At 35.8% G+C, this 15866-nt stretch overlaps 2 protein-coding genes across 2 annotated transcripts in view; one reads left to right on the plus strand and one right to left on the minus strand.

Moving 5' to 3' along the window:
• The window catches only part of ccl34a.4 (chemokine (C-C motif) ligand 34a, duplicate 4), a 79094-nt gene that overhangs the window by 61011 nt on the left and 2217 nt on the right, over nucleotides 1-15866 (plus strand). The gene's annotated exons all lie outside the window — the stretch shown is intronic.
• Nucleotides 5752-6442, minus strand: xcl32a.1 (chemokine (C motif) ligand 32a, duplicate 1). The gene is made up of 3 exons (XM_065267060.1): nucleotides 6362-6442; nucleotides 6119-6230; nucleotides 5752-5980 (listed from the first exon to the last, which is right to left on the minus strand). The coding sequence occupies exons 1-3, from the start codon at nucleotides 6432-6434 to the stop codon at nucleotides 5875-5877; spliced, it is 291 nt and encodes a 96-aa protein (XP_065123132.1). The 5' UTR covers nucleotides 6435-6442; the 3' UTR covers nucleotides 5752-5874.

Genomic DNA, 15866 nt, shown 5'->3' on the forward strand with positions numbered 1-15866 from the left:
GGTTAAGAGGCCTCCATGGCTAATGCAGTTTTATTAGGACAAATCCAGGGAAGCGTATCAGCTTAATCCAAGACCCCAGATGGTCAAACTCTATGTAGTTCCATGAATAAAAATCTGTATATGACCATAAGCATCAGATTGCGTCTTCATTTATTTTAAACAGTGTTTTTATCTTATCTATTCAAGCTGTGCTTTGTTCTTATTCAATCATTCACAGTTTGTGCAATCTGCAGATTAACCTTTCTTCATTTTTATTCAGTGTGATTCTAAAAATTATTTTAAACTGACAAACCACTCGTATGATTTCTGCCCTATAGCATAGCTACAGAGGTAAAGTTTCAAAACCACATCTGCACAAACTTTAACTTCACACTTTGCCTTTCACACCATATATAGGTAATAACAGGAAAAACTTTACAGCATGCTAAACACAGTGGCTACATTTGTGGTATATTGAAGATTTTCAAATGCACGTTTTGTCTTAATGGTGCATGTTTTGAAATCTTTAAAACATAACTTGCTTTGCCTTTGACATGACTTTACTTTTCAGTTGAGGTCTTAAAACAGGGGTGTCAAAACCATTTGAGGGCCGAATCGAAAATAGTGTCCCCTAATGAGAGTCAAATGCTGACATTAACCATACAAACTAAATACAAACTGCTTATAAGTAAAGAACTGTTTTAACATACTTGAATAAGTTCTCTTAAAATGAACATGAACACAGAAATAAACAAAACCATGAACTTTTCTTTGCAAAAATTTTGAACAGTAATGAGTCAATTAGCTAAGGAAAGAAAGGGCATACAGACTGGGGTTGTTCTGCTTTACTATAATTATCATTTTCTATCCCAAACAGCTTTTATGCCGAATTTGTTATTGTTATTTAAATATCTTGACATTACTGATCAGTCTTTTCTCTTTTGGTAAAAATTTAACATGTTTTCAAGGTTCCCACGGGTCCTTGAAATCCTTGAAAGTTTGTGAATCTGGGGGGGAATGCAAGGCCCTGGGAAGTTGTTGAAAATATACATACTAAGGGGCTGTCTACAAGGATAAGCGTATCACTGTATACGTATAAATTTGTTATCGTATTGGCGTTTCATCCACACGGATCCGGCGTTTTGGGAGACTGAATCCGCTATTTTTTTAAACTAGGTCCTAAAGTGGATAAATCTGAAACCGACACCCTTGCGGTTTCGTCTGTACAGCCAATCCATATATATTGTGAAGCGAAAACGTCATCACATCACGTGTCGGAAGCGTCACACGTAACAGCAACAACAATAACGGCGGACTACGTGATTGTGTTCGTGCTACAGAAGCTACTAAATCTGTGGCAGAATTACAGCGCCCCATACTGGTCCGGCATATATACTACACCGCTTTCAGTCGGTTTCAGTGGTTTCGTGTTTACGGATTATTTTTTCAGAGCAAGGGAAAAAATGATTGGATAGGCAATGCACCGGCTTCGTGTGGACATAGCCATAGATACAGGTCATTGAAAGTGCTTGAAACTATTTTATGCAAGAAGTAAAAAATCCATTCCCTGTGTAGTGTAGGAAAATATAAAAATTCTAGATGGTTCTTAAAATCGTTCTTTGCAGTGTTCACTTTGTATACCCTATTCACTTTTACATTAATTCCATTGAAGGAAAATAAATCAGCAATTTTCAGATCTAAACTTTATTTATTTATTTATTTATTTATTGAGTGGATATTTGAAACTGAGATCTGTCTAAGAAACCCCAGATGGCTTAAAAAGTGGACTGTCAGTGAGAGAGGAAAATGAGAGGTATAGTGACAAACCACATGCAAGCATGGAAAACAACTCGTCCCACAATAAACCACAGATTTACTTTAAACCACCTACTGGTGTCCCTGCCCTCCTGTGTTATTACTAGTACACAAAACCCCGTCTAAGCCTCAGATGTCATTATCACGGAACGTTGGCCAAGCGTCTGATGCATATGGCACACTTAACTGAAAACTCTTCAGGAATGTCAAATTCATCTTCTGATTTGTTTAAATAAACTGAATTTCCAGGAGACGCGAGTGTTTATTCACTGCAGTGGTGGATCTTCTGTTTTTCCTCAGTTTCCTGAATTTGTGAATTTCCTGTAAATATTTTTTAAAGCTGTGCAGATGTGTGCGTGCGCAGGCGGACACTGAAAGAAAGTACTGTATACTGTACCTATTTTGTCTGCTGTGTTTGACGAACCCTGTTTGCGCGTCCAACATTACACACAAGAAAATGTTTCTGCGAATTTGGATTTCGTGATTCCGTCCGCGTTATCCGCATCGCGAAAATCATAAGGCTCTACTAATAAATGAATGACTTGCCTCATCTTCCACTCCTCCAAGTCTAACTGACATTCTGATTGTAAACCAAGAGCGCGTGCCGCAACCGGAAGTGTTTGCGCAACATTACGCACAGTGCGTAAACATTATCGACCACTTATTTAACTGTCCTTATTGTTTTATAGGAAAGGTTTATATTGGTAAAATTATAATTATCGAATTATCGCCCAGCACTACTCAAGTGATTTTAAACAATTTAACCACAAAAAGGCACTAAAGTGAGCACTTGTCTGTACGCACAGATGCACATGCGGTTGAATGTGTCCTGTCCAACTCTAATCAGATGTGATCATCCCTGTGCCCTTCAAAGATCAGAACTCTTGATGTGTAAACTTTAGATAGAGTTGTGCTACTGTGTTTCATACTGTAGTCCATTAATATACATTTGGGGAATAGAGCAACGAAAAACAATATAACATTTTTGTGTGAAGCGACTGTTCATACTGCATCTCCTTCCCGAAGCGCTGTTTGGAATTCACCCTCCATCTGTTTGTGTGTGCACCTGTTTAAGTGCACTCGAAAGTGCATACATGGAGACGCATTTCAAAAAGCTAGCAAACATAAAGGGCCCTATTTTAACGATCTGAAACGCAAGTGTGAAGCATTGTTGCTATTTTCCCGGCGGGAGAAATAACTCTTGTGCCAGGTGCAAATCAATAAGGGGTTGGTCTGAAGTAGGTTCATTATTCATAGGTGTGGTTTCGGCTAACGTCAAATAAACCAATCAGAACGCTATCCAACATTCCCTTTAAATGCAAGGGCGCAAGTTCCATGGCGGGTTGCTATTATTATGACGGATTTACCAGGCGCACGCCAGGAGCGATTCACATCCGAGGAGACTGACGTTCTTGTAAGAGCAGTCAAAGACAGAGAAGTTGTTTTGCATGGGGATAGGAGAAACCCACACAAATCAGCGTAGGTTAAACAGGCATGAGAGGAAATAGCCACATTTGTCTCATCAGCTGGCATCCCCATCGTTGCGCCAAGCGCTACAATGATGTCAGGAGACGGGGGAATCCCAAGCTTGTCAGCATAAATCGGGCACGCCGTGTAACGGGAGGTGGATCTGCCTCTACACAGATCTGCGTCCACCCTCACCGCTGAAAGGGTTTGGGGGCTTTGAAATCGGACCCAAGAAACGCAAGCAAGGTCCAACCCCAAAGTACTCTTACAAATCAAGTTCATATACATTAAGGTTTCTTATGAAAACATTTTAATTATTATTTACATAAAATAAACGTAATACAGCCACACAACAAACTTATGAAAATATTTTAATCGTTATTTGCATGAGAATTTTTTTACGCAGCCACACAATAAATAAAAACTATCACCACAATGCTCACCACTATGATTTCCCTTATCTCATGTGTTAATATTTTTTATTGTAACAATTTATGATTTGCAAAAATAACTGTTGCATCTGTGATTAGATAAGCAAAGTGTATGCGCGTTGTGCACGCTATACATTATGGTCAAGCATGCGCCCTTAAAACAGCATAATGAACCACGCGCAACGCGCCACTGACTTTAGACTAGTTTTTTTTTTGGTCAGTGGCGCAATTGTTTTTTGAAACTGCAAAATAGCATCAGGGATGGTTTGCGCCGGAACACGCCTCCTTTTTTGCACTGAACCGTCCAGGGACCGCAAGTTCATTCCCTAGTTTGCCGACGTGCGTCTGTGGAGGGAAAAACCAGCTGTGCGGCGGTGCAAAATACGAATGATACATGCGTCACTGACAAAGTCAATTGCGCTGGGTGCAAGATAGGGCCCAAAATCTTTTTGTTCTTGACAGGACACATACAAACAAAATTATCTCGAAATACCACAATATTCTTTACTCTATACATACACACTTGTATACGTTTGTAATTTCTTTATTTGTTCTTATTAGATTTTTTCCCACCCCTTTATTTCCTGATCCGAGAAATGATTCAATCCATGAATCAAAAACCGTAATGTGATCCGAACCGTGAGTTTTGTGTTCCGTTACACCCCTAGGGGTGGTTTCCCAGACAGGGATTATCTTAAGCCAGCACTAGGTCTTAGTTTAGTTAGGAAGTATAGCTAGTTTTGACAAACATGTCTTACTAAAACCGATTTAGTCTTGTGTTCGGTTCTCCCGAATTGCTTGTAGCTGTTAAAAAGTGGAGAGAGATGCTTCAAACAGATGTTTACCGGGAGAGTCTCATTGGTGTGGAGGTTGATGAAGTGCACATAATTTTTCTATAGTGAGTTATGTTGCTTATTTGGATGCGGCTTGTTATTTCAATTACTGACTTGTTGAACGCCGCCGGTCTGTTGTTGTGGGGACATTTACATGCCCTGAAACATGATGCTAGACGAAACAAACTGGGATTGGTTGTTTGACATGTAGATCAAACGGCCTCATGGATGGGCATTGGCCAAAAAAGCTGCCATAAGTTCCAGACCTTGAAGGTCTGGCTATGCAAGACTATACGAAACATAACATTGGTAAGTAACGATTCTTGCCTAGAGAATCCAAGTACTATTAAATACACTAAATAAAGTTGTTTGCTTATTGGCTAAGGGAGAACGCTAAAGCGCGTGTCTTGGTAATAACATGCGTGGAAACACAACCATGGGGAAACCCCTCGACATCTCTGTAGATTAGTATGTTGTTCCTTTTACAGTGTGGTCTACAACATTCATTCAGTGGCAGGTGTTTAGCAGTGCCCCCACTTAACCTACATTACCTACAACTTAGACTTTGAGGTTTTCCTCTCTCACACCCTCTACAGTTTAGGTTTTAAAATAGAGTCTTATGCCTTTAATATGTTTCCCATTGTGGAGGAACATGCATGGGGCTACACGTATACTGTACTTTTCCATGGTTTTCTTAATGTATCATCCAGTTTAAAACTCGACATTGATTGGTCATTAATATAACCAATTAATTCATATTAATTTTCATACTTTAAATACTAAGATACTTTATATTTCTGCAGTGAGACATACTATAATGAGCCAGGGAAACCACACTGGAAAAAATATGGTTTATATTAAACAATAAGTTACCTGGTTGCCATTAAAAATATTAGAAAAAATGATATCCAAAAAGTAATGAAATTCTTTACATTCATGAAAAAGATTAAGTTTTAAGATGTTTATTTTCTTTCGGTTTGCTATTTTTTAAAGATTGTTTAATTGCTCTTCTGAATTTTGAACTCCAGAAACCACACGTGCTGTTTGAACTAATAAGTAAACACTGTTACAATTGCTTAAATTTTTAGCAAAACAGAGCGTTGAACAGTTGAGAGACTGAAATACAAAATCACTGAGTAAATACATTTATTTGAGAAAGAGAGAGAAATACACAACATATAATATTACAATACAAGTACAATCTTGTTGTATAAAACATCCGATATAGGTATTTTTTTAAACATCACAGCTTACAATAAAGTGCATTTTAAAATCATTAACATTCATGGGTCTCTGTTTCTTGCGTTGAGTCTGAGTTGATGTAGTATTGGTTGAAATATCAACCTGTTTTATCCTGACTTAGGTTTCTTCTTTTTATTCAGGTGCTTGATAGCTTTTTTGGCCCATCGCGAGGAGGGATGTGAGCAGATTGTGAGCCCCTTGACTGTGCGAAATCTGCAGAATGAAAGATAATGTCAAAAAAATATTACACTACAGATGAAAAAAGTATTTCGTTGTCCTAATAATTTGTGTTTTAACAAGTTTCATTCATCTACACAAAAGTAGCCTCCAAAATTGTGAATCAGTTCTCACCTCACAGCTTCCACAGAGTACAAGGGCTTGCGCTGGATGAAGTAGCTTTCCAGAAGTTGCATACGAACTTTAGTATCTGTAGTTCTTAAACAGCTTTCACGAATAACTCCATCTATTAAAGATAAAAGCATTGATGTGACTCATATTTTACAAATGTAATCAAATATTTTAATAATATCAGAGCAATCAAAGCAATCTGTTGGTCATCTGGCGTAACTATTAATAAAAATGTGTAAAACTCACTTTCCTGTGATGTCTTAGAGACCAAAAGACACAGCAGAAGAACTGCACAGAAGCAAAACCTATGCATTTTCATTTTTTGCCACGATCTTCAGTTGTGTTGCGACCCTCGAAAAAGACGCAGTCTATTTAAGCTCAAAACTGGGACATCCTCCCACAAGCAGAGCCCCACTCGCACGCCACAGGTCGACTTCTGGGGTAATTCCACACAAACTAAACTAACCAAAACACTGGGTTTTATTAGTAATGGCAAACTATGTGGTCATATTACATTTAAATTATAACTCTTAATATATTAGATGATGACTTCCAGAGCTACTTGTTCATTAAGGAGCTATCAAAGTTGGAAAAGAGGAATTCTAATACTAGCAGTGAATTTGTTAGTTGCTTTGTGCATGTTTTGTTTCTTGGTTGTACTTTCTCAACTCTGAGGACTAATTTAATGCGCAGTAGCGGCCTTGTGAAAGTGCACAGGTTAATGCAATGTGAAAAATGTGTGTGGACGGGAAGTTCATCTATGTTGAGGGGACCAAATGTGTTTGTTTGTGTATGTGTGCTGAAATGACTTCGTCCCGATTAGGCATCTTAACTAGCTTAACCAGCTAGACTAGCTTGGTCAACCAGAAATACCATGCTGGTCAACCAGCCTTAAAAATTATGTGCTACTAGTTACAGTAGTCTTGACCAGCCTGGAGATTTGTGCCACAAAAGTGTTTCTTTTTTAACTCTTTCCCCACCAGCATTTTTCATGATTTTCACCAAAGTTTAATGCCTCCCAGAAAATGCTCTTCTTTAAATATATAAACATACAATATATCAAATGAAAGAACAGACCCTCTGCTTTCAAAAAAATAAAACAGTTCTCTTTTATCACCTCTCAAATATGGGTAGGTTTCTTCAAAAACACCTAATTTTGAGCAAAAAGCTGAGATAATCTCAATTTTGTAAAGGACTTTTGATAGCGATCAGATGCAGAGCGATCCTCAAAACTTAGAAGGACATTCAGCTGTTTGCCCTATACTTCCCGTTTTTATAAGTTGTTTATTGTTTGGCCTTCCAATAGAGTAAACATTAAGAAACTTTGCAACTACTCTGGTTCTGCTGACTGACATCCTGTAAGTAGCCGATGTTTTCATATTTAAATAATTTCATACTGATGATTCAAACGTGAGTTTTGAGGAGTGATGCGCCTGTGTAATGAATTTCCTACTGACAATTCAAATGCAAGTTTTTAACAGTGCAGATTAGTGCTTGTTTGTCATTTCTACGATCACAAATGCAGACATGGTTTTATGTTTTAGTATCCTTGCCTTACCAATTTGTTAGGTTCTGCTCACATCGCGCTGGTAAAGTTGATCGATCAGTTTAGCCATCTGTGTTTCCTGGTCATATTCAGGCTCGTATTGATAAGGTAGTAAAGACGATAGTATCTCCTGGCTTTCACAATTGCTTTGGGAGCTCATCTTTCAAAACATGGCAATTTCGTTTACGTAATTGAAGACGTCTGCCAATCACAACGCATTGGATAGCTGGGCAATCGGTTCACATCGTGCTTTCTCAGAACAATGAGCTTTGAACAAAACGACCTGTTACAGATGTGCCGCACTTGCTTTTTTTAACCATAAACCACGTGAACACATTGTATTACACCACATACACAAAGTAATGTAATGAATATTTTTGTGTCACTATTTTTTTTTGCTTGTTTAAATATTACTTTGATTACATACTAAAAATGAAATTGAAATTCCTTTGAAAGTGTCTCCCATGCATTAGGACTAGATAGTGAGTAACCTTTATGCTCATATAGTTTCAGGTTTGCTGTCTGTGTACAGCCTTGTACTGTATGTAGTAAAATGAGTCATTTATGAGAAACAAGTCTATATTAGTTGATTGATATTAGATGATACAATCCAATAATCGACTGATTGACCTCAACTCCCCTTGATTTTCTTTGATGAATAGAACTTTTTCCTCATTTATATGAGATCATGTTTTTTATATTATATTTTATCTGTAGTAAACAGAGATAACATTTGAATAGGACCAAATGAGTGTTTCAAACAGACAAGATTTACTTTAAATGTTGAAAAGATGAAATATTGAACCTTTTCTTTCTTTAGACAAAATTCCTTTTCATTTTTTTAAATGTGCTATTTATAGAGAATGATGATGATGTTGCTGACAATGAGGTCATCTCATCTTTCTCCACCTAACCACTTCTGCTTGTTTAATACAGACAGGGGCTTTTTTCTTGAAAGCAAACTTCACATATTTATTGTCATGTTTTAGTGAGAAGTGATTCTAAAAAGATTGCGAAACCCTTGTTTTTGTGATATATGCAGAATAAAAAATGAACATTCTGTCTTGCTGATTGAAAAAAAACATTGCACTTAAATTTTTTAGTTTAATCAAGGGGTGTGTCGGTTTCAGAGTTCTTGATGACGATTATGACGCGAGTCAAATGTGACAGTTTGAAAATGTAGGCGTTTTGCGCATTGCGACGTTCGTCTGTTATAGGCTGCGTCCAAAAACTCTAAATTGCTGCGTTCACTAGGACAACTTAGTTTGAATAAACGAGCAGACACTGATAAGCTACTTGCTCTCTAATTAACAGCAAGACAACTAGCAGTGAATGTGCTTTCACTGCTATCACCCAATGACCCCCACCCTTCTTTAGACTAGGAAGCATCTCCCTCTAACCCGTCGTTTAAAACAATTGACCCTTAGCAGGGAGCTTGATTGACATGTGTATACCATTAATAACACAGATTCTTAACAATTGTTTTTAATCAGTATTTAAACATTCTCTATGATAATTTTTTTTAATAAAACAGTTTTGGCGGTTATAGAATTCTAATGATGGTGTTCAACTATAGCCGTCGGTCTCACAGTTATATAATATTTTAATATGACCGATTTACGTAATTTCAACTATCTTGACAAGTGATGAGTTGCTGTAACTTATTAAATCAAATTGAATTTGCTTTAGTTATGTCAACTTTATTTTATAAGTTACAGCAACTCCTCACTAGTCAATACTGTTAAAATGACTTTAAATTTATAAGTTGATTAAATGTACTTAAAATGTAAGTACCAAAAGATTTCTATACAGTGTTCGTATTGTTCTCTGTGAAACAATTTCTGAGATGCAAAAAACAAAAACCCCAGCAGCAGAACAGCAAATTATTACTTACTTATTTGCAGTAATGTCTACTCTGGTTGATGCATTTCCTGGGTTTTCTATGGTGGTCTGCACTTTACCTTCAACAACAAACTAGGGGTCTTTACGACATTGCCGTTTAGAAGCTATTAATCACATCTTCGCTGTTGAATGGTTTAAGTGCTAATTTCACAGATGATGCTATAGGCATTAATAACATGAAATCTAATCATTCTTCTGAAAATATTCTGTAAAAAGTGAAGGAAAATTAATGTCACACAAGCTGATAAAGTAAGTATCATGAATATGCATATTACTGTATACTGTAACAAAGGGGACAAGAACAGGTAAATATGGGGGTAAAGTAAAGGTTTGTGTTTAAACCAATTTTCCAATCTTCTCTTCCCATCATCTTTTGATGTAAGAAACAAAATCCTGAAACACATCAAATATATTGATAAGCCTTCACTACAGAAGAAACTGTTTGACTGTAGCAGAAAGCATCCAAAGCAGCTAGATAGGTTTTTAGGTATGGAGACACAATAGCGACCCCTAGAAATTAAATGTAGAAAGACAGATTTAGACAGTTTCAATTTCCAAGGTCAAAGAGCCATTGTGGTCTGATTTGGTGTTCCTTAAAACAGTGTGTGCTGCTGTCCAGAGCTAAACTATTGCATCAATTCATGTAAAGTCATATGAGACAGAGACAAGCTGTCAACAACATTAAATGCACAATATGTAGGAATAGGTATATTTCTGAAATAAATGTATTTGTCCGTCCTGTCCTGTCTTGTGTTGTCTGTCTGTATCTGTCTGTCTTTATCTATCTATCTATTTATCTATCTATCTATCTATCTATCTGTCTTGTGTGTTGGGGGTAGAGAAATGTTGTTGGGGCACTGCCCACCAGGCCATATTACATTGGTACATAACATTTGTTCGTAACACTTCAATATAGTTGTATTTGTTAACTTCAGTTATTTTTGTTAATATTTATATAGTTAGTTATTGCAATCTCTAACAGGAACTAACAATGAACAATATCTTTAAAGGAATTATTATTCTTAGATCATGTTAATTTCAGCATTTTTAAAATCAAAAGTTGTAGCTAGTTAATGCACAATGAACTAATATTAATATAAACAAATGCTAAAAAAAATTTCATTGTTAGCTAATGCAATAACTTACTATCTAAAGTTAACAATAGTAACTACAAGTTAACAAATACAACAATATTGAAGTGTTACCAATAAATGGTATTTACCATGGTTATAATTGTGTGTGTGTGTGTGTGTGTGTGTGTGTGTGTGTGTGTGTGTGTGTGTGTGTGTGTGTGTGTGTGTTTGTGTGTACCTGGTAATAGTCACGTTGTGGGGACCAATTGTCCCCACAAAGATAGGAATACCGGTGTTTTTATGACCTTGTGGGGACATTTTGAGGTCCCCATGAGGAAACAAGCTCATAAATCAAACAGAATGATGTTTATTAAAAATCTGAAGTAGCAGAAAGTTTTCTGTGATGGTTGGGGTTTGGGTTAGGGGAATGTAATAGAATATGCAGTTTTTACAGTATAAAATGCATTACATTTATGCAATGTCCCCACCAGTGGCGTGCACAGACCTCCTCAGGGGCAGGGGCTGACGGACTAAAAAGGGCATCATTTTTTTGACGTCAAAAAACAATCAAATGTATTTATTACTTTGATGTTTTTTATTCTTTCTTTCCTTGGCATTATTTAAATAATGTTGTAACAAATGAATAACACATCAAACTAAAATAGGGAAGTTTGGAAAATATTATTTACTTTAGCAAACAAAACAGTGAGAATGAAGTTTTGAGGACTTCATGTTCATGTTGTAAACTTAATATGTGTATATGTATAAAAGTGTTAGCAATCATTAAATCTGCAAGTTAACTGATCTCTCACAGTGTTTTAATTCCTTATTTCTTTGATTGAATGTCTCACTTACAAGAAAAAAACAATAAGCTTAACCATTTGAAATTAATCTTAAAACCTATTTTTAAAATGTAAGGTGTCTAAAACACACCCCTTTGTTAGTTTAGCATACCATCAAAACACGACAAATAGTGGGATTAATATTTTTGCTCCAAACTAACTTTATAACAGAAGTCGAGTGTTTTGAGCTGATATGGCTTAAGATTGCAAAATGAAACAGAAAATACACCGTTCTTTTTGATATTCTGCACATTGCTAAAGCGTTGCATCTCCGGACCCAAGCGTTCTTCGTGTGTCAATTCTAAAGTGTCTCTGCACGATAGCGCACAAGAGCGCCCTCAGGCTTCACGTATGAATGAACAGACTCGTGTAAAGGTCAGTTTAGGAACCAGTGGCTCAAATCACTGCGTTTGGAATAAAAATGGAATATAAATATTACTCCTTTCTTTAGAAATTAGAAGTAAACATATAAAATCAATCAATATGTTTCCAAACATGCACGCCTTTGAACCAGAAGCCCCAAGGAATGTTGTTTATGACCATGCATGAGATTTTTTCAGTGACAGCAACTGCGTGTTACAGGTTTGGAGTCCGAATTTCATTTTCATAACTTGTGACACAAATTAAGACATTACTGTCTCTAAATTTGTTTAAAATAAAATACAGGTCAAATACAAACGCCTTTCAAATGATGTATTGCTTGTTGTGTTAAGTACAATCTTTTACATTAAATAAGTAAACAACAAGAATCAGGCTGCACTCGCGATGATATTTGATCGGTAAGAGCTTTTAACTACATGTTAACATGAACCTAATAATGAACCTGCGTACCATGAAATTAAAGATAAATTCCTTACAATTTAGAGATGGACATGGTCTTAGATTTCATTGCACTAGATGAATTTCTCCAAACTAATAACACGAGGATGTAACGTAACATTGGCCTTGGATTGAAACAAATTGAACATTTCAGAAAGCAGCTGAAATCTAGTTTTACTAATTAGTTAAGCATAACTCACATGCTGTCGCAACCTTTACAGTAGCAGCATGTAGGATAAATGTATATTTTCCCTATTAGCTTACAGTGTACCTGCTGCTCGTGACCCTCGTCTAGCTATTTTTGAAGACTCGTGGCTAACTGCTACTTAGTGCATGCTGCAAAGGAAAATCTGCATACCGCTCCACCTCCACCAAAGGATAAAACATATTTATATCAAGTTTTGTGTTATTAATGTAAGTGGCAGTTGTATATTGACGCGTATTGTTATTCATTATAATATTTATAATAATAATCATTATTATTTACTATAACTGGAGAGGGGCACATTACATTTTGAGACAAAAGGGGCCCCTGATTTTTTTTCTTAAAAATTATTTGTTGCAGTGTACTGTTGTGATCCAGATGTAAATACTTTGGTCAGTCAATAGTGAGAGATTATTTTGTTTTGTTTTTTCATTTTCCACCATATTTTTTTTGTCCTGCAAAAGTACCTGCAAAAAAAACCTTTACAGTTAAAGATAGAACATGAAGATGTTCTTAAGAAAATATTTGAGACTTTCTTGAGAAGTTTTTCGAGAATTGCACCAAGGAACATTCTTACAAACTCCTAATTTATCCTAAGAGTGTTCTTATTTTGTCTCTTGAACATGTTTGTGAATCTGGCCCCAGGTCCAAATAAAATACCAAGGAAACCACAAGATGCCACTTCCACAAGTCAAGGCCATGATTTCATTTCTTTTAAAAAAGAGGATGCGGTACTTTATCTGTTTGCAGTTTTAGACTTCATTGGGAAAATGTTTAACAACTGTTGGAAACCCCCATGTAAAAAGATTCTCATGACAGTCACAAATATTTATGCTTTATGCCTATGACCAGGAAGATATAATATACAGTATGTAGCAAGTATTATTTATTTTTATTTATTATTAATTATTGCAATACTTATATATTTGTGACCCCCTCCAATGTGTGGGTTTACCTTGTCCCAGAATGTCCTCGGTTTTTGTAGTGTTGTGATACGCAGCAGGTGATGATAAGTCAGCAGGACGTAGCAACAATTCAGAAAGCAGAACGCAATTGGCACCTGACTTAACTTCAATAATTTGCACGTAAATTTGTATCTATCATGATAAAACTATGTAACATTGGAAATGTCTAAGCCTCTATAATATATATTTCAACAGTGTTTTATAAAATAAATGATGTAGGGAGAGTTATTGATTCATTAATGAAAACAGTGTGCCTCAAAACATTTATATCCTGCAAAATGTCACTGTCCCGCCAGCGGTGCACCTACGTTTACTTCAGTGTTTTGCATATGAATTCTTATCCAATCATGACAAATTGTATATCATTTGAAAGCTCTAAAAGTTTAGTTTCATTTATCATCACCATTTTGGTAAAGGAATGACATAGTGAGACTAAATTTCTAAAATGCCACGGGTACACATGTGGTCCCACTTTGTTATTATATATTTGTAACACTAATTTGTAACACCTCAACAATCTTGACAAACTATGTATTGTTGGAAAGCTCAAAGTGTGTAATTTTCATATTTCATCACAATTTTGGGAGAATTATGACGTAGCGAGAGTCAGTTCTAAAACAGGGATGTCAAACTCAAATCCTGGAGGGCCTGGGGTGTCTCAGAGTTTAGATCCAGTCCTAATCAAACACACCTGATGCAGCTAATCAAGGTCTTCAGGATTACTAGAAACTTTTAAACAGGTGTGTTGGAGCTGATTGGAGCTAAACTCTGTAGGACACCGGCCCTAAGGGAACTGAGTTTGACACCCCTTTTATAAAAAGTCATGGGCCCACAGGTAGCCAATTTTTTTTACTTATTTATAACACTAAAACCCTACTCTAAACCTAAACAATCAAGACAAACTATATATTACTGGAAAGCTCTCAGAATATAGTTTTCATTTTTCAAGGTCATCTGATGATAGAAATAATGTAGTGACGGGTTTTTTGTCCTCCCCACCATAGGAATGCATAGCCTATTAGTTATTATTTATTCATAACACTATATCCTATTATAAATCTTCAAAAATGTTGACAAACTATCCATTGTTGGAAACCTCTAAGAATGAAGTTTGTATATATTCAAAACCTTTTTGCAATAAATAATAATGCAGTAACAGTAATTTATTAATTTGTGACAAGAGTATGCCGCAAACCGTTGACACCTAGTGGCTGATGTTGGTAAAACCACTAAAAGTGTGACACAAACCTAATTTTCTGTGATTTTAACTTGAAATTTGGATCACAACTACTTGAGACTTGTGGCTTCATGTTTACATTATTACTTTTGTGAAACATTTACATTTTTATAATTTTATTTATAAAATAAATTAGGGCTGTCACTGTGCATCGATGCATCGCGTTCCCCATTAAATATACTTGTTTGAAATCGATTCTGAATCGCAAGGCTCCGATTCTGTGTTTCATGCACAGCTTATGCTTGTACTACGGCTCTGTGATCAGTACAAAGTCCTTATCAATCTTTTGAGTCGTTTATAATGTGCATTTAAAAAAGCAACACTCATCACACAAATATTTAAAATATTCTTTATTGTCATGAAAATACCTGAAACAATCTGAAGAACAGTGATATAAATATTCTTATAGACATTTCCTGGAATAGCGTGTGTACTGATACTTCTTCTGTGGCACAAAGGGTGTTTCTGCATGAGAGTGCTCTCTGGCTGTGGATGTGCCGGCATTTCACTGTAATTTGTTAAAATTCATTCATTGAGAAAACGGGCCTTTGCACGATTAATTTTCACAACCCTAAAATGAATATGTTATTGCATTATTTTTATTTCTTAAAATAAATTTAAACTGCTATAACATTTTTTTATTTAATATTTTCACCTCCAGAGATTCTGCAAAAAAAAACAACTTTAAAACAAGTCCACGATTAGGCTTGTAGACCAAAAAATACCAGATTTATATTAATTTGAAGGTGTACATCACAGTTTCACCCCCCCCCCAAAAGGGATTTGTGCCAGTTAAGGGTTTAAAATATTGACACTTTCTGAATAGTAAAAATATAGCGCATCTACCAATAATTATAAATAAACCTAAACTTCATACATTCACCTACACTGTAAAAAAAACTTTGCTGCTTTAAATTTTCATTTAATCAACTCGAATTTACAAGTCATTTTAACTTATTGTTATTTATCTTGACTAGAGATCAGTTGTTATAACTTATTTCAACATATAATTCAACTTCATTTTATAAGTTACAGCAACTAATCATAGTCAAGATAAAAACAAAAGTTGAGATGACTTGTAAATCCAAGTTGATTATACACATCAAAACATTTTTACAGTGATATTATCTAGTTATCATACATTTTGTGGATTATTTAATAT

Source organism: Paramisgurnus dabryanus, chromosome 6 (assembly GCF_030506205.2).
Source record: "Paramisgurnus dabryanus chromosome 6, PD_genome_1.1, whole genome shotgun sequence".
NCBI classification, from domain to species: domain Eukaryota; kingdom Metazoa; phylum Chordata; class Actinopteri; order Cypriniformes; family Cobitidae; genus Paramisgurnus; species Paramisgurnus dabryanus.